Source organism: Solanum pennellii, chromosome 3 (genome assembly GCF_001406875.1).
Source record: "Solanum pennellii chromosome 3, SPENNV200".
Taxonomy (NCBI): domain Eukaryota; kingdom Viridiplantae; phylum Streptophyta; class Magnoliopsida; order Solanales; family Solanaceae; genus Solanum; species Solanum pennellii.
The window spans coordinates 50,133,106-50,157,343 of NC_028639.1; the positions used below are offsets into that span (position 1 = coordinate 50,133,106).

General features: G+C 35.7%; 1 protein-coding gene across 2 annotated transcripts; it reads left to right on the plus strand.

Moving 5' to 3' along the window:
• The first annotated feature begins 11,685 nt into the window (after positions 1–11,685).
• Positions 11,686–23,519, plus strand: LOC107012289. Of its 2 annotated transcripts, none has more exons than XM_015212090.2 (7): positions 11,686–11,985; positions 12,065–12,152; positions 12,235–12,293; positions 12,377–12,507; positions 13,368–13,587; positions 15,332–15,503; positions 23,234–23,519. In XM_015212090.2, the coding sequence occupies exons 1-6, from the start codon at positions 11,773–11,775 to the stop codon at positions 15,500–15,502; spliced, it is 882 nt and encodes a 293-aa protein (XP_015067576.1). In that variant the 5' UTR covers positions 11,686–11,772; the 3' UTR covers position 15,503; positions 23,234–23,519. The 2 variants fall into 2 exon arrangements, with proteins under 2 accessions (XP_015067576.1, XP_015067575.1); XM_015212089.2 differs by having other exon boundaries at positions 11,693–11,985; positions 12,368–12,507.
• Positions 23,520–24,238: the final 719 nt, after the last annotated feature.

Consider the following 24,238-nt stretch of genomic DNA (forward strand, 5'->3'; position numbering starts at 1 on the left):
AGTGAATTCTGAACAAAAATTTCAATGAGAAAAAGGCTTATGTTGTTGATGTGGAGACAAGTTTACCCTTGGTCATCATTGCAGACGTGGGACTTTTGCATATTTGGAGTTAACGCAAGAGGAGAACCATGTGCAAAGTGTTGACGGTAATAAGAATGAAGACATACCCCCTAATGATTTGGGGGAAATCTCATCCAAGTAAGAAAAAGATGGGACGCTCGCAGACCGGAAGGAAGAGATTATTAGAACTCTCGTCCGCCCCTCTCCTTACCCAAAATCTCTTTTCATGCAATTTTGGGCAAAGAATCAGCTTCAACTTTTGAACTTCAAGGCACTCTTTGCGGGGATAAAGTGTTGATGTTAGTCGATAGTAGTTCGATGATTAATTTTGTAACAAAACAAATTGTCACGAAACTTGGGTTAGAAGTCCAATATATCCCTACTTTTAGTGTTTAGATAGGCAATGGTGAAACTATCAAATGCAACGAAGTTTGTCATTACTTGTTAATAGAGGTTTCTAACTTGGTCATAAAGCACTATTTCTTCCCTTTTTACTTTAATGACGCACACATGGTTTGGGTATACAATGGCTAGAATCCCTGAGCACAATACAAGTTAGTAGGAACGAGATGTTGCTAACCTTCCAATCGAATGATAAAACTTATAAACTTCAAGGTGTTCCTCAGAAAACACTCACACCAACATCCTTCTAATCAGAACTTGAAGAACAGATGTTGCCTAGATATGCAATGTTAGACCTTATGAAGGCAGAGTATAAACACATAGACCTATCTTCGAATGTTGGTGATGTTTCTGTTTTACGTCTTATGCCATATGACAAAAAATCTTTGTTAGCTGCACAATTTCCAGATTTTCACCTTGATCACAAGTTGTCTTTCTAGGAGGGATGTACTGATAAGGTACGTATCTTCCACACTTATTCAAGGAGGAAATAGTGAAGAAAGAAAGGAGAAGGTAATGATTTGCATCTTCTCGAATTCCTAGAGGTTTTGCCAATAGAGTAATAGTTATTAAATAGTTGTAAGTCATCTATTATATAACAGGAGATCTAGTAGATAATAACATCTATGGTAATATATCTTTTATATGCACAAAATCTAGTTCTAAGAGATACGAGATACTTGTGTCTCTCTTTGTATTTTATGTTGTTTTTATTCAATTAAAACCTCGGTTTCTATAAAAGTCATACTGAAAAATCTTCGAAAGAGTGAAGTCACAAACGAATCCACTGACGATTAATGAAGAGTTTTCTTAGCCAGGACCACATCCTTTGAGGATGCAAATTGAATTACGCAAAGACACACACTTAGACGTAAATCCTGCGGCCCTAGCCCAAATTTCTTACTTCATAAGAATTGTTTTTTGATTAGATACCAAACCTTTCGAACGAAAAGGGAATTTTGGTGATGACAACATGAACCAGGTTCACATAGCATATGTTCAAATTCAAAAGCAAAAGGTGGGAAAAGAAGGCAGTTGGTGTATAAAGAAAATTGAGTCAAAAGAGGAAAAAGGAAAGAGAAAAAGAAAACCAACAAAAATAAAGAAAGAGATATTTGGGTTCAAGAAGGAAACTAATTAGTATTTGAAAAATATTAATTTCTTTCCTTATACAAAATTGTTGTAAGGACCCCAAAATGAATTAGGTACAAATAGGGACTAACATGTGTGTCATGAGATTATAAGGTCTAAAAATGATGAATTATGGCATTATAAGTTAGTTTGAGGAGTTTGGAGGTCAACCCCAAGAACGATCAAGACGTTCGAAAGTTAGCCTTGAGATGTGCTTGTGTGTTCTAGTGTGTTTGTAAATGTTTTACATGTTGTTTGAAGTTCAAATTAATAAGAAAGGTTCCTAACGTCTAAACGGATGTATTTAGGGTTGAAACGTCCAGGCACGACTCCCCAAGTACTACCCTAAAGGTCCTTGAGAAGGACCCAAAAAATGGTAGTACACTGCCTTGGCAGTATCCAAACAATGACACAAATCGACGCCCCGTCAAGCATGCTATACCCCATAGATTGGGGGAATCACTCCACACTTAGGCTTGGGAGATGATCCCAAAAATTTTATGTCTCTATCACAAATGACAAACCTACAGGACGGAGCCGTTGTTCCATTGACAGTCCGTCGCTGGCAGGCATCAATTGAGTCTGCATTTTCTACAGGAATTCGGCCAAAGGTGGGGTAATTTGGTAAATTACTCCCATGTACAAATAAATACATGGGTGATTATTTTATGTTGTTTTAGGTACAATATGAGTATTTAAACAATAAAAAATCCATTTAGACTCTAGACTCCAAATCAAAACTTCTCCCTCCCTAAAATTCTCTCAAGAACACCATCGAAGAAGAGAAATTGTGGGCAGCTCTTAGGACGAAATTCACAAAGGTTTAAAGTTGGGTTTAAGGCTCTAATCTAAGATATGTGAAGCTTATTCATTCATGGATTCTTTCATCCCGGAAGCCCCCGTAGATATCCCTTAATTGTGAATCCAAAAGACCCCAATCTAGGGAGGGTTGTGATTGCATTGTGGGTAAGGCTTGATTGTGATACCAATCTAGTGTGTAGCATTAAATTATGTTATATGCTAATTATATGATGTTTTCATGTGGTTTTCTTGATGAATTCATGTTTTGCTGTTAAAGGTGATCATGGTGGTTTTAGGCCATTAAAGGCTAGATTAATGGTTCTAAGTTAATCTTCTTCATTCCATTGTCTTGAATTCTAATTGATCATAATAGTATCACCTAGATATGAATTGAAATAGTCCTAATTGATTGTGGAGGATCTTGACTTGTTAAGTTGGAAGTGAACCTATGTGATCATGTATGATTAGATTTACCTTATAATGATCAAATTGAATGAAGTAACTTGTAATTGGACATGGATCATGATAGATTGAAGTTAATAATCAATTATAGGGCTTGTATGCCATTGTTGTTAGGGCTTTGGGGGTGAAGTCATTGTAAAGGGATTGTGATGATGTTTTCTTTCTCTTGTACACTTAGACATGGACACTCTAGAAGAAACAAGTCCTCTCACATAGATGGATTCTAGGTTGACCTAACAACCTAAAATGAATCAAGAAATGATGGACTAGATTATCTTGAAGATGTATTGTATAGTCACTTCTTGTGTAATTGACTTGGTAAGACAAGACCAAGGTGTAATAGCTTGAAGTTAAGTATGACTCCTTCATGGTAGCTTGAGATGTTGAATATCATAGAAGCTTGAGTTGAATTACTCATGATAGCTTAAGGCGATGAATCTCATGATAGCTTGGGATGGAGGAAGTAAGCTCTCCCATGTTTAGCTTGGTCATGTGTTGCAAGGATACTTGATCATGGTAGCTTGGGGATTGTGGTTCCCATGGTAGCTGGGGATCGAGTAATGAAGCTCTCCTAAGAAATTCTTGAAATAGCATGACTAGAGTGCCTTCATGATAGCTTGACTTGGTTAGGCCAAAACCATTTCATGGTAGCTTTAGGGGAAATACCTATACTCTCCTAATGTTAGCTTGACTTGCATGAAAGGTTCATTTCATGAAATAGCTTGAGATAGTATTCTCATGGTAGCTTAGGGTTGAGAATTCATACTTCCCTATGGATTATCTTGTATCTACGTGATTGGTTGCATGGTGGTTAAGATAGTACTCTTTTATTCTTCCTTTGTTAGCTGGGTTGGTATGTTGAGATGCTTTCCATGGTAGTAGGTTTATTATGTTAGTATGTTGAGCTTAATAGACAAGGATGCAAGATAAGTTATCTTGGAGTAGGATAGCCTAGAGAAGTGCTTAGTGTGGATGGTAGTATGGGATGCCATTCATACATGACACAAGTATGACTTGAAGCTACCTATGACATGACCCTTACATGATATATGCTTGGCTTGGGTACTGACTATAGTTGCTTCCCATGACATTATTGACTTAAGATGATAGTTCCTTGTAAATATGAAATAGGTCTACTAGAGACTCCTAAACTAAAATGAAAGGGAATAGGGTAACTTCAAGATATGCTTAGTGTGTGAAGTAGAATGGGATGCCTCACATGCATAGCACAAGTGTGCTTTGGGGTGGACTAGGGTCATAGAGTTCATATGTTATGATGAACCTAAGTCTTAATTATGAGAGTGGATTATGATCAAGAATGACCAAAGAAAGGTACTTAGCTTTTGTAGTAGTATGGGATGCTACCTTAGCCATGCACAAGTATACTTGGAGCCGACTTGCGATGTAGTTCATTCGAGTAAGAAGGACAATGATTTGAGTATGAACTTTTATGTGTTTTATGATTATTTATTATGCTTATGATATTCATGTTATGCTTATGCCTTTATCTCTTATGATTATGTCTATTATTGACTAACCCTTTAAAATATCTTATGTTTGGTATGATAGTTTCCATATTTGGTACATTTTGTACTAATGCATATTTTTTTAACATTCTGATCCAATGTAGTGTCTTGAAGATATTGAGTTTCTTTGAAGGGTAGAGTTTCCAAGGCTTTCAAGAAGTAAAGATTTGTGAATCCTCATAGCAACTGAGGACATCACCACTATGTTGTCTTTTATGTTCTTTTCTAGGTTTAGACTTTAATGGGCTGTGACCCAAGATATTTGTATTCATGTTGACATATATGGTTTTTGAGACATATGTTAGAAGTTATATGAAATTATTCTGCATTATGTTTTTGAAGAAAAAGTTTTTAATTCCTTGCTACTTTTCATATATATGCAATGAAAGATGTCTAAGTGCTTATACAAGACCTCCGAGAGGTCAAGTACGCCATGTTACTTCTAGGGGGTGCCTCCCGGTCGTGAAAAAATTGGTATCAGAGCATAAGGTTATGAAATGGTCTTAGGATGTCTCAAAACCACATCTAGTAGAGTCTTATTCATCGGTATGAGTCGCGACACATCTATGAGTAGGAGACTATGGGATGCTTAGAAAAGTTTAACTTCTTCATTCTTCAAGTCGTGCCATAGAGTTTGGCTTTAGTAGGTACTTCTTCTAACGTTTGTCTATGATTTTTTCCATATTATAACTAACACTAGGGCTAATGCTAGAAGGAAAGAAGATGTCACTGAGGATCAAGAGTTTCCTCCCCAAGGAAATCAAGAACCTCCTCAAGTTCCTAATGATCCATAAGCGCGGAATGTTACTTTAGAGGAGTTTAGGACCTCTATGAATTTGTTGGGTCAAGCCTTGACGACCCAAGCCAATAGGGAGGTGGTGATAAACTCTATAGGGGGAAAGAGTACCTATAGAATTAGGGAGTTCTTAAGGATGAACCCTCTGGAATTTAGTGTCTCCAAGGTGGAGGAGGATCCAAATGGGTTCACAGATGAGGTTTATACGACTCTTGCTATTGTAGGATCGACTTTTAGGGAGAAAGCGGAGCTAGCTGCTTATCAATTGAAAGATGTAGCTCAAGTTTGGTATGAGCAATAGAAGGATTCTAGGCTGATAAGGGCGGGTCCCATAGAGTGGGAGACTTTTAAGTCAGGTTTTCTTGATAGGTTCTTTCCTAGGGAATTGAGGGAGACTAAGTTGGAGGAATTCATAAACCTCAAGCAAGGAAATTTAAGTGTTATAGAGTATGCTTTGAAGTTCACTCTTTTGTATAAGTATGCTCCAATATTGGTAGCAAACCCTAGAGACATGATGAATAGGTTCATGACGGGGGTGTCTGAACTGGTATAAGAAGAGTGTCATATGGCAATGATTGTTGATGATATGCATATCTCCCGACTAATGGTGTTTGTACAACAAATAGAGGAATCCAAGCTTAAGAAGGAGAAAAAGAGAAGTAGGATGGAAAATGATGGGTCTGATGGACATGGTTATTCTAAGAATCGACAAAAATTTTCCAGACAAGGTTATTCAAGTTCTCCTAGGTTTGAGGATGAGAGGATGTCTAACCCTATACCTCAAGAGAAGAGCAATGAGTATTCCCGACCTACTTGCCTGAGGTGTGGTAAGAAACATGAGGGTAGGTGTTTGGCCGGTAGAGATGGTTGTTATGGATATGGTGAGAGTGATCACATGATGAAGGATTGCCCTATGGCAAGAGCTAATTTGAGGGAAGTAAAGCAAGTTGCTACTAATGATGTGGAGGATAGTCCTCCAAAGAGGAATAGATTCTATTCTCTATGATCCAAGGGTGATCAAGAATGATCTCCTTATGTCCCTCTTTGGTATGTGTTTCTTTAAGAATTTATGAAAATTCCAGAATTTCCTATGATTTTGATTTGCCTTGTTGGTTATGATATTTTCCTAATAATGATTAATTGATGTTAGAAAGACATGTGTGGATTAATCCCAAGTGGAAGATAGTGAGACCTTTTCATGAAGTCTTTATATGATTATGTGTTGCTATGGTTTTCCTTAAATGTTGTGAAGGTGTGTAGACCTTGTTAAAAGTGACCTAGTTGCATGAAGTTGTCTCTTGTTGTGACATAATTGGGTCAATGAGTATTCTAGGCTCCTTGAAGTATGTTGAACATGTCATAGCTAGAGCTCTTAGTTCTCCTTGAATGTTGGTAAGAATGTTTCTTTTATACATATTGAGTGGCATTAGACCTGTCTAGCCTGGAGTTGAATTGTTTCCTTGATTTGGGTATGTGCATTAAGGTATAATGCATGTACAATGGGCTGCTAGTCATGAGTTGGTCCTTTAAGAATGTGTTTAAGAAGGTGTCCTTCGTGGATGAATGTTTCCCAAGTGGGGGATATTGTAAGGACCCCAAAATGAATTAGGTCCAAATAGATCCTAACATGTGTTTCATGAGCTTATAAGGTCTAAAAATTTTGAATTATGGCATTAGAAGTTAGTTTGAGGAGTTTAAAGGTCAAACATCCAAGAACGATCAAGACGGTTCGAAAGTTAGCCTTGAGATGTGCTTGTGTGTTCTAGTGTGCCTATGCATGTTTTACATGGTGTTTGGAGTTCAAATTTATAGTACAGGTTCCTTCAGGGTCCTTGAGGAGGACCCAAAATCTGGAAGTACACTCTCTTTGCAGTGTTCAATCAACGACACCAATCGACCCCCGTTAAGCAGGCTACGCCCCGTCGATTGGGGCGTCACTCTACGCTTAGGTGTGGGAGCTGAGCCCCCAAATTGTATGGTATCTATCACAAACAACGGACCTGCAGGACGGAGCCGTCGTTCCATCAACGGTATGTCACTGGTAAGCGTCGATTGAGTCTTCACTCTAGGGATTTAGCCGAGGGTGGGGTAATTTTGTCAATTCCTCCCATGTACAAATAAATGCATGGGCGGTTATTTTCTTTGGTTTTAGGTATTTTATGAGTATTTAAACAATAAAAGAGCCATTTAGACTCTATACTCCAAATAAAAACTTCTCTCTCCCTAAAATTCTCTCAAGAACACCATAAAAGAAGAGAAATTGGGGGCAACTCTTAGGACGAAATTCACCAAGGTTTCAAGATGGGTTTAAGACTCTAATATAAGGTATGTTAAGCTTATTCATTCATGGATTATTCATCCATGAAGCTCCCATAGATATCACTCAATTGTGAATCCAAAAGATCCAATCTAGGGAGGGTTGTGATTGGATTATGGATAAGGCTTGATTGTGAAACCAATATAGTGGATATCATTCAATTATGTTTATAGGATGATTATATAATGTTTTAATGTGGTTTACTTGATTAATTCATGTTTTGATGTTGAAGGTGATCATGGTGGGTTTAGGCCATTAGAGGCTAGATTGAAGTTTCTAAGTTGATCTTCTTCATTCTATTGTATTGAATTCTAATTGATTATAATTTGATCACCTAGATATGAATTGAAACAGGCCTAATTTATTAAGGAGGATATTGACTTGTTAAGTTGGAATTGAACCTATGTGATCATGTATGATTAGATTTACCTTCTAATGATCAAGTTGAATGAATTAACTTGTAATTGGACATGGATCATGATAGATTAAAGTTGATAATGGATTATAGGTCTTGTATGCCATTTTTGTTAGGGCTTTGGGGGTGAATTCATTATGAAGGGAATGTGATGATGTTTTCTTTCTCTTATACACTGAGACATGAACAAGCTAGCTCCTTCATGGTAGCTTGAGATGTTTAATCTGATGGAAGCTTGAGTTGAATTACTCAAGGTAGCTTGAGGCAATGAATCTCATGATATCTTGGGATGGAGTGGGCTTGAATTCAAACAACTATTGAGTTGAATTCACACACTATTGAGTAGAGAATTTGAGATGAGCATGATGGGAGAACTCAATTTCTTCTTAGGGCTTCAAATCAAGAAATCTCCACCAGGAATCTCAATTCATAAAAAATACATGAAAGAGTTCTTGAAGAAAGTTTAGATGAATGAATCTAAGACAAATGATACTCCAATTGGAAGAATAACGAAGCTTGATAAAGGCGAACCTGGTCCCCCTAGTGAATGATAAAAATTATAGAGGGATAATTGGATCCCTCTTATATTTAACTGTCAGCAGACTTGACATTGTATTTAGTGTTGGCCTCTATGCATGATTCCAATCATTCCCAAATGACTCTCATCTAAAGGCGGTGAAAAGAATTATGAGATACCTTAAAGGAACAATGAACCTGGTGCTATGGTAACTAGCAAGAGACTCATTTGATCTGGTAGGATTTGCTGATGCAGACTACACTGGATTCTTAGTGGAAAGAAAACGTACATCCGGATGGCATACTCTTTGGGACCATTTCTGGTGTCCTGCGCAACTACTCATTCGCCCTATCTTCTGCTGAAGCGAAATACGTCACAACTTCCTCTTGATGTGCTCAACTCCTACGGATAAAGTAGCAGTTCAAAGATTTTGGAATCAAAGTTTGCGTTATTCTTGGGACTCAGTTTAGTAGATTTCAGTTTCTAGTACTTAGTGGTAGGGTTTGCAACCAATACCTCCACACTTAGCGTGTTTAGACTTCATTCGAGGAAAAATGTTTCTACGGGGAGATAATGTAACACCCTTGGATTAGATAATGAATAACAACATTTTCCAAAATTTGCAGTTGCCAACTACGAGGCCACCCTCAACCCTTGGATGAGACCATAGACCGTAGGTGTGGTCCATGGTTGATCACCTGAGCAATGCCCATAAAAGTACAAAACCACAACTTGACATACAAAACATGGGTCAGACCACAATTTGTGGTTAGGGGTCCATGGTTCAAGACCCCAATATCAAATCTCTCACCCAATTGACGGCTATACAGGACGAATCGTAGGCCAGTCAATAGTCCATCGGTCAGGGTCCATAGGTCGGCTGTTGACTCTTAGCTTAGGGTAGCTGGATCTTTTCCTAATTATTTTATCCCTAAACTACATCGTTTTACTCAATTTAAGCCTAATATTCTAGTCAAAACCTACCCTAAATGATCATTCACTGAAACTTAGAGCAAGAAGAGACAAAAGAGGCATTAGTTTCTCAAGAAAAAGAAGGAGGTGTTCTTTAAGTTTTAGCCCGAATCAAAAGGATTTCTCCGTGAACTTAGTCACTAGGTATGTGAGATTTTACTAGTGGGTTCCTTCATCCACTAGGTCCCTAAAATTCAGTCAGATTCTTGATTCTCCATATCTTTTTTAGACCTAGGATTTTTAAAAACTTGGACAATTATTGTGATTTAGCTGTTGTAATATCCTAAATCGAATTAGCTTGTTTTCTGGGGAAGTTTGTTTAGTTTCTTGTATGAAAGTCAGTACCCTAGTTTATATGAATTCTCTTAGTTTATCAATTATACTTGCTAGCTCAGTTAAACAGATAATTTTGCACCAGATTTCAAATGTTACTTTATTAGTACATAAATGTTGGATTCTCATATTCACATGTCAGTATTTTGAGCTACTCAGTATTTCATTTACATTTCAGTCATATATATATTCACTTGGAAGTAGACTTAGCATCGACTTGGACTAGGGTTGAGCGCACCCTCATAGTCCTCGAATTGCGTGACCCGATAGGATTATAAGTCCCATCTATTGGGCATCAGATTTTGTGATCATGCCAATCATTCCTTTATACCCTATTAAGGCATATTTGGACCTCTCGACGGGGAGAAAACATCGGGCTCCACGTTAGCTCACATGGCTTTATGTCTGTTAATAGTAACTCCCACTGTCAGACTCTGGTGCATTTAACCATATTTTTAGGTTATACTTCAACATTCAGTTCCAGCATGTTATGTTCATGATAGTACTTGGCCATTAAATTCAATTTATCTTTTCAGTCATATGTTTCAGTAGCTATGTTTTTGTTTAGATTATGTTATTGTTCAGCTTATACATTTTTGTTCAGCTTATTATATATATCCTGCATATTTAGTATATTTCAAGTACTGACGCATAATATGTGCTACATCCTTTCATGATGTAGGTTCATTTACTCATCATTCATATCACGCATAGATTGATTCTCAATTCGTATTCAACAAGTTTAGTGGTGAGTTCTCATACTTCGAGGAAAACAAACATGCATTTCATTTTTCGTCTTTTATTTAGATTTCAGTTTTGCTAGAATTAGTTGGGGCATGTCCCAGTAACTCTAGTCAGTTAGAGGTTTTTCATACATAATAATAAAATCAACTTGAATTGTTAAGTTTAATCCTTTAGTTGTTATTTAATTCTTAGTATGTTTTATACATTCAAAGTAGTTGGGTGTTCCCCATCTTCAGTTATCAATTGATTTAGCTTCCGCATTAGTTCCTATTTTCTTAGATATTTCTAGTATGCTTATGTTATGTAGACATGATTAGCTTGGGTCACTCGTGATCCTAGGTCCCGTGTTACATCAATGGGATAGCTTCGGAGCGTGACAAATCCTCTAGTGTTATATAACTATCATATGAAATTACTTAGTCATTGGATAGTGAACTAGTGACATAATACTATATGTACTGAATAATTGATAAATTTAATGAAGTTGGTTATATTAGATCATAATTTTGTAATAAGACATGCTATAACATTATATATTAGTGATACATGTTGTATTAGGTCAAAATGTAATTGAATTAATATAAAAAAACTCATGCTAGGATATCCATATGTTGCAACATTTCAACACAAAATTGACCTATGTTTCAACAATATATACATATGTTGCCATATGTTGCAAAAATCTAAGTCATATATTTCAAAATTTGAGCATATGTGCTAACACATTGAGCAATATGTTGAAACTTTTGTCACTTGTGTGAGCATATGAACAATATTCTGTTGTAAGTAGTAAAACAATAATTGACGTATGTTGTAACAAATGCACTATTATGTTATAAAGATGCATTAGTTCAAAATAAAGCACATATTTTATATAAAAAAATATAAGTTAATTCAAATCAAGATAAGATACATCCATGAACAAAAAGAACATTCATCAAAATTCAATAATAATTATGGAGCATTTAAAGTTGGGCATGTTGTTCTTTTGTTGTCAAAATTTCATACGAAACACTTATTCTTTCACAAAAGTAATCATACAAAACATTTCTTTCGAGAGTCATCCCTACCGACTGTATTGTCGGTTTGAAAAAACTAACCACATTCCAGAGAAAAACAACAATAATGACTTGGTATATATTATAGCATATGACATTATTTTAGACAACTGTATACACAACCCTTTTAATCTATCCCTAATTTTATTTTGATACTTAATGTTGTTCCATCTTAACCCTCTAGCTCCATTCTTCATGTAGCATTTGAACATAAAGCAATAAAATTGGTAGTTAAAGAATGAGTGTGTATATATTTTTAGAAAGATTAAAAGTTTTTATAATAGTAACTTGGTCCTCAAATAAGAGTCAAAAAATATTAACACTTGTATTCAATTTTGTTAACCAAAAAAAGAAAAAAGGATTGCTCATCCGGTACTTGGTTTGGTTTAGGACTTTGTTGTGGGCGAGTGAATCGAAATCTGTGGAGAGATATTTGAGGAATTCAGAAATGGTGATACTCTGTTCTGTGGTCTTGTAAAGGTGTTAATCTTAGGGTTTAGGAATTTAATATTTTGGTTTCTTCTTCGCAGGATGAATCCAATGAAGAACTGGAGCCGCTTTTTGATTACAGACGTGTTCAGCCTTTCAATACTCCCTTCAATGCTGTCTGCCTTGACGGTCAGCTTCCTTTTCTCATATATGAATGAAATTGATGTTGTATGTGTATACTTTGGCTTACCATATTTCTTGAACCTCACAGATGATACTCCAGACTCGTCTCCAGTTATCTCTAAGAAACGGAAAATGATCGATTCTACTGTAAACTTCTCTTCTCTTCTTTAATCTTCTTTAAATTCTCTTTTTTCTCAATTTCTTAATCCTTTAATAATTAGGCTGAAAAGAAAAAAGACAAAAATGAAGCAGTTCAAATAATTGACTGCGAAGAAAAAGAAGAGGATTGGCTGCCACCTTCCCCAAGCATTTCTGCTCATACTAGTAGCCTTCTTGAAGATTCAACTATAAAGGAAATTAGGTAAATTGGTACTACCATATTTGATTTCTATATTCTTTTGTACCCAATGATTTGAGATTGCATTACATGTTTCGTCACAAAACCTTAATGCCAGTGCGTTCCCAATTGAATTAATTTTATTTAGTGTCTGATTTGAGTATGGTGATTTCCTGCTCTTTTATTATTTTTAATTAATGAATATAAGTTTTGTGATTTTATGAATTTTCGCGCCCCATTATTTTGAATGAAATATGAGTTTCGTGATCTTATGAATTTTCACTTTTCAAACTTGGATTCTTCAAGTAAATATTAATACCCTTTTGGTATATCTTACTTGATGTCTGTTTTCTTTAGGTGGCAACTGATTAGATAATTCTATAAGCTGTATAGCCAATGTTTAATGAGTTAAGTTCCTAAATGAGATAATTTAATTCAAATAGATAGAATTGTCAACTGGCGAAAGGTCTGAAAAGACGAAAAGGTCTATCCGAAACAACTGCTACACCTCACAAAGGTAGGGGTGGTGTAGACTAGGGTAAGGTCTACGTACACACTTGCGGGACTATACTGGGTATGATGATGTTGTAGATTATGTCAAGTAGCAAAAGCATATAATTGACCATCCGTTCTTGTTATTAGATTTAATTAGCATTCATATTGTTATTCATCAATAAATTCGTTCTGGTTTCATGACAGCTTACCACCGACATATGCTCGATTTCATCTGTTTAGGGTTTGGTGAAAAGGAAGGGTCATCGGTTTTTCATTTTCTTTAAACATGAGGCTTCTGTAGTCTTTGACAACATTTGTAGTACTAATTAAGTTGCACTTTCTCTAGTTCTTCTCTTTTTCTCTTTACTATTATGAGTGGCTGTTTGTAGATTAAAAAAAAAAGAGCTGGCATCATTTGCCCAATCAGCTAAGGATGAGCTGCGAGATGTTGAAGAATCTGTAAAAAGAGATCTTAGTGCTTCGCTCCATTCACTTCAAGATAGTGTTGCTGATATTCCGTCAAAACCGTCAAAAACATCAACTGACAGAGTTAAAATGGTCATTTCTATCCAAGACAAGGATGGAATGAAGCAATTTCGCGTTTATGCGGTATTTCCTGGGGTTGCAGTTCATATATTTACATATATAGAAGTTTGCATATCTGTTGTGTAGTTATGTCATGTGCACTATATTGTTTAAAAGAGGTGTTCTATAAACTTACTTTCATTCTTAATATACTCATAATGTACATTATACAAACAAAAAGAAGTTATCTTAAAGAATAAATGTGTAAGTGCTCCTGATAAAAAACGGATGAATGTATATTGCTTCTGATATAAAATGAATGAATGTATAGTGCTTTCTACAAAAGTACTAGGTGTTATATTGATTTCGAGGTATGAACAAGTTTGTTTATATAAGAGAAACTTAATCACTTTTTTGTTTCAAATTCTGTTACATATGTATAGCTCAATGTTCAATGATGCTTATAATATATGACCTCTTGAAGCTGATTTCTATCTACTTGAATCCCCCCCACCCCACCCCACCCCCACACTTATATTACAAATAAACTGAGCCTGAGTGAGGCAAAGTTTATTGTCTGCCAAGTGTTGTGTGTGAAGTGTGTTGTAGGATCATTTGATTTTCCTTGGAAGCCACAATCATAGGAGGATTTAATTCTATGACTGCATAGAATGTTCTTTGAAGTATTTTTCTTGTCATCTTTAAATGCAATATGCATAAAACTCTACTTTACTTCGAACCTCTTTTGTGTTAAAGCACTGTCAAATATGACTGCAGTGTTAGTGCTTTTTAACAACCAGAAAAATGCACTAAAAGATCGACATACACATGTAACTGTACATACATCTATTGGTGCTAGTTTTTGAGTCCATGTAACATATGCAGAAATAATTGACTTGAATTAGCATAGGATAAGGTAATTATTCTATAAGGGAGGTAAGTTTGTGCTTTTAGCATGCAGGGAAAGGAATTAGTTTGGATGGTTTCATCATCTCTTATGGAACTTCAAAGTCTTGAGTGCTAGATAGCTGGTGGTACCACATACTTCAAATCGTGTAATACAACATTTGAAAAGGTGCATCAGAAGATCACTAAATTGTGAAGTGTCCTATTTTATAAAGTAGATGCCACTTTAGGATCTAATCAACTCTGTTGTAGCTTGGATTTCTTGATGGAATAAATATATACCAAATGCTGCAGGATTTAATTTCCTACCTTTTCTCCGTTACAATTGAATCGATTATCTTTGTTGATGAACTTAATAAGCCAGACCTTTTTTCTTTTATAATAACAACTGCTTTAATTACCATCCGGGAAATCGAAAAATCATATCTTAATAGAACTTTTTGACAATTAACCGTTAGTTGACAGAGTTACCTGGTCTCAGGTTCAATTCCCAGTTGAGACAAAACACTAGATGATTTCTTCCCATCTATTCTAGCCTTGGTGACAGATATCCTGTGTGGTGTACGCAAGCTGGCCTGAACACCACAATTATTGTAAAAATAAAGAAAGATGACAGTCATCCAGGCTCATCAAGCATTTACCAGTCATGCCTTGAAGCAATCAGCACTTATTAACATTATCATGCCATTAATCATCAAGATATTGCTTGTTTTTTCTTTTGATTTGGCCTTGAACTATTTCACTTCAAAGCTGTTTCTACATCATCTTAAACTCATCATGGTTCATATATCTGTATGCTGTTTGTTACTCTTATTTTGCGCTCTGTTTTTTTCTAGTCATGAAAAGGATATGCTTAAGTCATTCTTAATAGCCAGGAATGAAATGTTATTACGATTTACATTCCTATTCAATATTCATTTAGGATGATAAATTTGAGAGGCTGTTCAAGTCGTTCGCTGATAAAGTCAAGCTTGAGCTGCAAAACTTGGTTTTCTGCTTTGACGGGGATAAAATTAATCCAAATGCAACTCCCAGTAGTCTCGGGATGGAGGATGATGACATCATTGAAGTGCATGAAAAACCAAGTTGTTGAGGTAAATTTATCTTTTAAATTATTGGATTTTTCTTCTGCTTCAGCTTCCTCTTCTCCCCCTCCCAGGAACTTTTCCTTGGTCTGGAGATATTTCCTTTTTATTTTCTCTTCATTTTAGAAGCTATGTATAAAAGAGTCGAAAGGTGCATTTTCCCATGAATGGTTAACGTTTTAGAATCTTATTTCTTTGTTCTATGACATTTGATTTGTATTTTTGTCATTTTACTTGCTTCAATTGATGGACTCCTTTAAATGATAAGAATTAGGTAGAAATGGACATTATCCAATTACACCCCTTCCTTTATGCTTGTTTCTCTCTTCCATTATAAATGAGTTTCGTACACCTGCAGAAAATTCAGACATCCCTTGGAAGGTGAAGGATAGGATAGGTCGGATTTATCAGTTCTTGGTACTTAATCATTTTCTGTCACAACTCTCTTAATGTAAATTATAAGAATCAATGCAAGTTTTGATAATGACATCTATTTCTGTGGAAGCCATACAACATCATACCTAGTGAAATCCTAGTAGTGGGACCTGGGAGGCTAGAGTGTATCAGACCTTACCCTACCTCGAGGAGGTAGAGTCTGTTTTCAAAGGACTATCGACTCAAGTACAACAAATCAAAGTACGTATAAAGAGGAAAAATGACAATGAAATAAACATAACAACTAATAAGGAAATAGTAGCAACAACACAATAATATGATAATCAAAGACGATAAACAACAAATGATGAAAGATATAAAAAGCAAGTGTTGAAGTGTGTGACCATCTCATCTAAAAGCTTAAGCTGTTAGAGAACACACTTTTATTATTTAATTATATTCTCAACCGCAAGAAATACAAGAATAAGGCTAATACTATGGTAGACTCCACCAAGCCTGAACATGTCGAATAGCAAGCAAATCTCCACTACATACCAACTTTCTACCACAATCTGCGACCTCCACACCTTTTTATCTAAGGTCATGCCCTCGCTAAGCTGAAGATGCATCATGTCCTCTTTAATTACCTCTCCCCAATACTTTTTCGACCTACATCAACCTTCTCATACCCATTATATCTAACCTCTCACTCCTTCTCACTAGGGTATATACACTTCTCTTTACATGTCCAAATCATCTCAACTTTGTTTCCCTTATCTTGTCCACCACCGAGGCCACTTCCACTTTTTCTCGGATATCCTAATTCTTAATCTTATCCCTCCTAGTATGCCGAAAAATCCATCTCACCATCCTCATTTCCGCAACTTGCATCTTGTGAACATGAAAATTTTTGACTAGTCAATTGTTCACCCCATACAACTAAGTCGGTCTAACCACCACAACTCTGTAGAACTTACCTCTAAGTTTAAGTTGTACATTTTTATCTCGCAAGACTCCGGATGCAAGCCTTCTTTTCACCCACACCACGCCAATACGATGTGTGACATTATTGTTGATCTCCCCTCTCTCTTAGATCAAAGACTCAAGATAATTGAAACTATCTCTCTTGGGGATAACCTATGTGTCAACTGTCAAGCCTAACTTCCACGTCTAGTCCTAGTGCAACCTTATCTTGTTTGGAAAGTTCTTCGAGTTTCCTCCCACCATTCTAATGTGAGTCTTAGCTCCATCATACATGTCCTTAATTGCCCTAATGTAGGTCTTGGTACACCTTTAGCCTCTAGGCATCTCTAGACTCAAGACTTAGTTGTAGGCCTTTCAAGGTCAATACACCATATGTAAGCCCGTCTTCATTTCCTTATATTTATCCACCCGTCTCCTAGCGAGATGAATAGCTTCTGTACTCAGGCATGAATCCGAAATGGTTTTGCAAATGGACACACCGCTCACCCTCATCTCCACCATCCTTTCTTAAACTTTCTTGGTGTGACTTAGCAACTTGATACCCTGTAATTATCGTAGCTGTGGATATCACCCTTGTTCTTGTACAACGGAACCATTTTATTATGCATCCACCTCCATTCTTTAGGCATTTCTGTTATCGTAAAAATGATATTGGAGGACTCAGTCAGCCACTCCATACTTGCCTTGTGTGTGCTCTTTCAGAACTCCATTGGAATCTCATCAGGTTTGATCGCTCTACTAATAACACACTTAACCTCCTTAACCTAATACACATACAATACCGCAACCAAAAATCTTGATCAAAGAGCTCCAAATTACCCATCACAATGTCTTTGTCCCTTTCCTTGTTTAGGAGTCTATGGAAGTATGCTTGCCATCTTCGTTTAATGAGTCTCTTCCACCAATCCCTGCCTTCGTTGCTTTGATGCACTTCACTTGATCCAAGTCTCAAAGCTTCACTACCAGAAAAAGGCTTTTTTAAGACTAGGATTTAGCGACAAGTTTTAATTATGGTCCCTATAAGTACATTTATAGGGAAGAAGTTACCTTTTTGGTCCTAAAAAGAATCTTTTTTTTTCTAAATAGACGAAGGGACATATTATAGTCCAAAGAAAAGTAAATGTCCGGTCCTAAACGATATTGAGTGAGAGGCGGCAACCAAAACAGAGTAAACTGAAAAAGGGTTCCGAAAATTCCCCCTCACCCTAAAATCGCTAATTAACCACTAAATTTCAATTCTAAGATCTCAGAACAGATGGACTGCGAAAAAATTTCATCTCTTATGCATATACACAAGCTTTGTCCACCATAGTGATTATTCGGCTATGGCAAGTTTTTTATTTCTCTCTCTTTTATCTACTTCGTATCTTTTTTTCCATTGAAACAAGAAATTATGTTTCTTTGTTCTTTCTTAACTAATGCATTTGAGTTGTTTAGAGTAGTGATTGTTGTTGTGTGAGGGCTAAAAATGAGAGTATTTGGCTAAAATCTGGTGAGGTGGACAAATTTGTGTGTTTTTTGTAAGGTTTTGTGTATGCTATTGGTTTTGGCTTTGCAATTTGTGTTATAGGACTGTTTTGGATCGTGCTTGCAAGCAAAGAAAATTTTTTGTCTTCTGTTTTTTTTCGTTGAGGTTATGGCATTAATCAATTGGTTTGATGCTCGCCAACGTGTGCTGGCCATCACCAAAGGTTGCTTGAGCTTGCTAAAGTGCTTCCTACATCTCCAAAATAGGCTGTCGATTCAAGCTATCATTCATATGTGGAAGCCCATCCTTTTGTGCTCCATAAGATCCATCCAAGATCCTTTTTGAATCCTTATGATGAGCTCAAATGGATCTCATAGTTGGTGCTACCCATGCTCGTATCATCAAATTGGTTGAATTCATTTTTACGGGGGTTCAGTAGCTTAATTTCTTATTCCTTATCAACGATTTCTATGGGTTTTTTTTGAAGCTAGCTTATTACATTTTACAAGTATAATCTCGGCTAGAACATATCGAAGAAATACTTTGATGAAAAAATTCTATCGAATTCTGCCACTGATTATGTTTTCTGAATTAAACTATAGAGGGAGTGATGGACTTGCTAGCTGAAGCTCTTCGCTTGTATTATGTAGAAAACTACTCCTCCAAAGGGAGTGATGGACTTGCTAGTTCAAGTTCTCCACTTGTGTTTTTTCTGTAGCAAACTACTCCCTCCAAACTAAGTGATGGACTTTCTAGTTAAAGCTCTTCACTTGCGTTTTTTTCTGTCGCAAACTACTCCCGCCAAAAACCAAAATAATGTAAATGTTTTGAGCATTATACTGTCGGCTCCGTTTTTATTTCAAGTTAATAGAAAAAATAAATTAATTAATCATGGTTGTGTGATAAATGTTATGAAAGATGTCATGTATTTACTGGTTAGGTGCAAACACCTAGTGCAAGTGGGTTAGGTGAGTGGAGGTTTACCCATTTCTATTTATTGATTATAGGTGTTGGAGTAAATTTATTGATTGAATTGGTGTTCTTTTACCCACTCTATTGTTGTATCGGCTTAAGTTTGTGCCTGATAACTCAAGCACTGATGTGGGAGCGTTAAATATTGACTTTTTTGCTAAAAACTGTATTTATGGATTGATTACTGTTAAAAATAACATTTCTTGATGATGTCCTAGTTAGTTTTAGAAAGGTTTGGATTGTTATTGTTCACTCAATCTATTGTCTTCACTCTTTTTTAGGGGTGGGTATTCGGTAATTCGGTTTGGTTTTGTTTTTTTTTTCGGTTTTTTCGGTTTTCGGTTCTTGTACAACGTGTACCGAACACCGAATCAAAATAATTCGGTTCGGTTCGATTTTGTTATTTCGGTTTCTTCAATGGACCTGCTTAGCGGACTTTTTAAAATTTAAAAATTTACAAATTCTTTGTTTGATTTTTGAGCTTAATGGGCTAAAAATAGTTACATCAAAGAAGTGTCTTTTACTTTTTAAATTTTTTATTTTAAAGTATAATATTTATTATTTAACATTAATAATTAATATAATATAAATATATATTATAATACAATATATTTCGGTAAACCGAAATACCGAATAACACAAAATTACATACCGAAAACCGAACCGAATTACCGAAAAATACAAAAACGTATATCGAATACCGAATCAAAAACTGAAATACCAAAAAAATCGGTTCGGTTCAGTGTTTCAGTTTTCCGGTGTTTATGCCCAGCCCTGCTTTTTTTTTGAAACTGGTAACTTTAGTCTATATATCCGCAGGTATACTACAACAGAAGTGTAGTTCCCCTTCAAAAGTTTTACAACTTACAGAATAAAATAGTCTTAGCCTAAACTGCTACCTATAAACAATCTAGCACATCAAAGATATCTTCTGTCCTAGTTAATATATCTTGTTTACACCAAAAATTGAAAAGAGCTAAGCAGTCCATCTTGATCTTCTGTAAGCTATTCTGCCAATTTTCAAAACTCCTGCTGTTTCTCTCTTTCCAGATTGTCCACCAAATACATGCCGGGACAAGTTTCCATCTCTTCTCCTTGTCAGAAGCATTGCCATCTCTATTCCAGCTGCTCAGAACTCCTTTGATGCTCCCTGGGTTCACCCATCTTATCCCCTTTAGACAGATGAACATTCTCCATAATTATTCTGTCCATGTACAATGCAGAAAAAAAGATGGTTAATTGTCTCAGCATGTTCTCCACATAAAGTACATCTCGAAGCCAACTATAGCCGCTTTCCTTTAGATTTTCATTAGTCAAAACTGCTTCTTTTGTTAATAGCCACATGAAACAGTTTACTCTGTAGGGTACTTTTGGTTTCCAGATGATCTTCCATGGCCATTCTATCTCCTGTCCAGCATTCTTGTTGAGTTCCTTATAAACTGAATTTACTGAGAATTGACCTTTGGTATCATTCTGCCAAACTAATAAGTCCTCCTTTTCAGTGAGGTTGCTGAAAGAGCCTACTGAATCTTGAAATTCTGCCACTTTGTCTATCTCCCAATCCTGAAGGTTCCTCCTTAAGAACAAATTCCATCCTTGTCCAGTCCACATTGTAACCACAGTGGCCTGTTGATGTTGGCATAAATTGAACAATTCAGGATGCGACTGTTTCATAGGGACAGACCCATTCCACTTGTCCTCCCAAATGGATTATGCCATCCTCTATTAGGTTGTCACAATTTTTGACTTACTTAAACAACACAACATTCATTAAGTGCAATGAAGTCATTCTTGTTATTGTTTCTCCAATGTTAAGCATAACAATAAGAGGTTAAAGCAAATAAATGAAGCGCAGACCACATCACGATAGATTCTCACGCCTATTTACATGAGGTTTATTTTGTTATTTATGTACTAATCTCCAGCTCAGAAGTGTTCTTCATCTCTAAGTTCCTTATTTTCTCGTACAATGATTAGTTAGATCTGATGTCTTGAGAGGCCTCCTAACGATGTTTTCTTGTGTCCTGTGGATTCCAATTTTACTTTAGACCTTACTCATATTGTGTTGGTATTCTAAACATTTGGTTTTAAAATTGAATCTGTTGACTGGATTAAAATGCAACTTTGACCTGTTAGGTAGTGCATGTGTCAATTGTGTACATATTGCACTTGATAATTTAAATTTATGTGGGATGATTCTTCTATTGAACGCTGTCCAACGGGAGGTAACCTTGATGAATTTTCTGGTTATCTAAATTTTTATGTCAACTTTGACATTCTATAGTTCATATCCTCATATTTGACTAAAGGGAGAGATTACTGATAATTCCAACACCATCGAACTTCAAAAGCAACAGAACATCAAATATGTTAACTTTCTTCTTCTAAAGTTATTTTATGAGGTGCCTAAGAATTCTTTTAAAGAGGAACCTAGGAAAATTGGTTCTCTGTAAATTGCACTTGACAGTTGATGCAACAAGCTATGTTTCCTGAGACTGTCTGAAATCTGACTAGTTTTGGTCATCTTAGCTTTAGTGTGAGGGGGAAGAGATTGCTCTCATCTCGTGGGAAGAAGATTGTTTAGCTTTTGTATAAAGTATAAACTAAGAACTAGCAAAGTAGAAGAGGAAGTCCCCTTTCCCTTTTCTTTCTTAAGATGAACAGGGGAGATAGGGCAGGTATAGGTCTGTCTGCTGTCTGATACTTCCGACATAACTGAAGGACTATATCAGTTTTATATCATTTTTTGGGATACCATGGATGAGGTGTTCAATAGAATATTATATATATCATTTGTTCTCATTTTTATGAAGATATCAAGTAATACTGATTGCATTATAAGGTTTGAAATTAAGGCGTAATTTGAAAAGTATACAAATTGTAGTAATTCTTTCGGTAGCCTCCAAGGTATTAATAATTTTAGTTTTATTAGCATCTCAGTGGTCGTGAATTTGGAGCTCTGCACATACCTTTGTTGGTTATTGATAGTATCGAATGAACCTACTAGGATGAAAATTTCTCTTTGGCTCAAGGTATTTCATGGCGGTTGTGAAACCTTTATTCTTAGATATGTCTGTGAAATATCTTTTGTAATCTAGCACTTTCTTATGTTAATATTTTTCGACCTTAAATATCCATCACTTGTTCTTCATTGTTGGGTTTTACTTGAAGAAAATTATGAGCTGGGATTATCATTCTTGTCTTTTGTTTGATCCCCATTTAAGATTTTCCTGAACTTTTTGTCTGGTTGATGTCTAACATCGTATTTTTACTTAGATTCATTATTCCAATGAGGTTTACAGGCTAATAAAAATTCTTTAATAGATTAAAAATGATAGTTGCAGTATTAAGGAAGAAATTACTAGGTATATCCTTGAACATCCACAATAAGAATAATTCTCTTTTGAGCTGAGCTGTGTCTATGCATTAATGATATCCCACTTATGTCTGTTAGTAATTAATAATATAGAAAGAAAATGAAAACAATACTAGTCTTACTATAATTCATGTAGTATGCTCTTTGTTAAGTTAGTTCATTAAGTTCACTGTCTCCTTGTTTAGTGATCTTACTTTGAGATCCATATACTTGTGAGGTTGCTCTTTTTTTTGGTTGATGTGTTTAACTTGTTTGAAAGATGATCTAATAAGAGCTCTAGAATCACAGATCTTTAGAATTTGGAAGAAGAATAGAAGCATTTGGACTTCAATTATAGAGGCTTAACATAATATATATATTTTTAATGTTCTTGTCAAGCTTAACTTGTGAGAGAACATGGTATACATACGATTGTTATTTAGCCTTTCATTCTTTGACCTTTTTGGCTTACTTAGTACATGTTGTATAGGCTTAGTCTTTATAAATTTGAACATTTTTATGTGAAATACTTTGTAGTCCATTGCGATAGTTCTAATGATAATGTATTTTGTATTTTTATTCCAGGTTTGAAGGTGTGGATTTATAACTCAAGAGGCAAGCTTAAAAGAGTGTACAAATTGACAAAATGGTTCATTTTTGTTTGAATGTTAGACAAATGAGTTGGTTATTTGGAAAAAGATTATGTAAACCTACTGATATTTACATCGTCGGATGTGAAGACTATTTTGTACTGGATTGCAAATTTTGTATTAAAAGCAGCATATTACTATTGAAATTTATGTGATGTATTTCAGAAATATCATATGAAAAAACATGTATTTGAAATGGCGAGCACATGTATTAACGAAAATTGAATGCAATTTTTTAGTACCAGATCTGTAGTCCGACTGAACTTTTTGGGTGCTTGAAGATTGTAGTACAAATTAATGTATGATTCGGGATCAGAAATGCATTTTTCCTGCATTTTTGTAGTCCCCTACAACCTCTTAACCATTAGATATTTCTGGTCCGCTAAGGCCAGAAATAGACTTTTAGGGACCATTTTCCTGGTCTTTAATTCCCATTTTTCTTGTAGTGCTTCCTCTCTCCATTTAATTCTTGGCCATCAATCTCCAAATGCTTCCCTTACAGTTCTTATAAAGGCTTCTATCACCCTTCATAAAGAGTAAATAACGTATCAGTACGAAAGGTAACCAAGTGACCCTTTCTTGGTTATAATTGATTCAACTTTCAATCATTGGTTTCTGTGGTGTTCATGTATTTTCTATTCAGTATGACATTTAACTCATGCATTGTCATGGATTAAACTTTACTTAGGATTAAAGGGTTCTAGAGATTGATAAAAAAAGAATAAGGTAGAAGGATGGAATCAAAGGAGATGCATCCTCTTTATAAGCATTAGCTATCTGATAAAGGCATCTGCAGTGTTATTTGGTCAAAAAATTTTTCACTAGAAGGTAGAATTTACCATACTGAAGACAAATGGCAGATATATATAAGAGGAGAACGAAAGATTTTTGAATAAAGGACATGCATCCATCTAAAATAAGTATGTTGTCCATCTGAGCC

Coding starts and splice junctions, on each gene's coding strand:
- LOC107012289 (XM_015212089.2), top strand. CDS start 11,773: ATGAGTGTGTATATATTTTTAGAAAGATTAAAAGTTTTTATAATAGTA. Junction 12,508..13,367: donor TCAACTATAAAGGAAATTAG/GTAAATTGGTAC, acceptor GGCTGTTTGTAG/ATTAAAAAAAAAAGAGCTGG. Junction 13,588..15,331: donor AGCAATTTCGCGTTTATGCG/GTATTTCCTGGG, acceptor ATATTCATTTAG/GATGATAAATTTGAGAGGCT.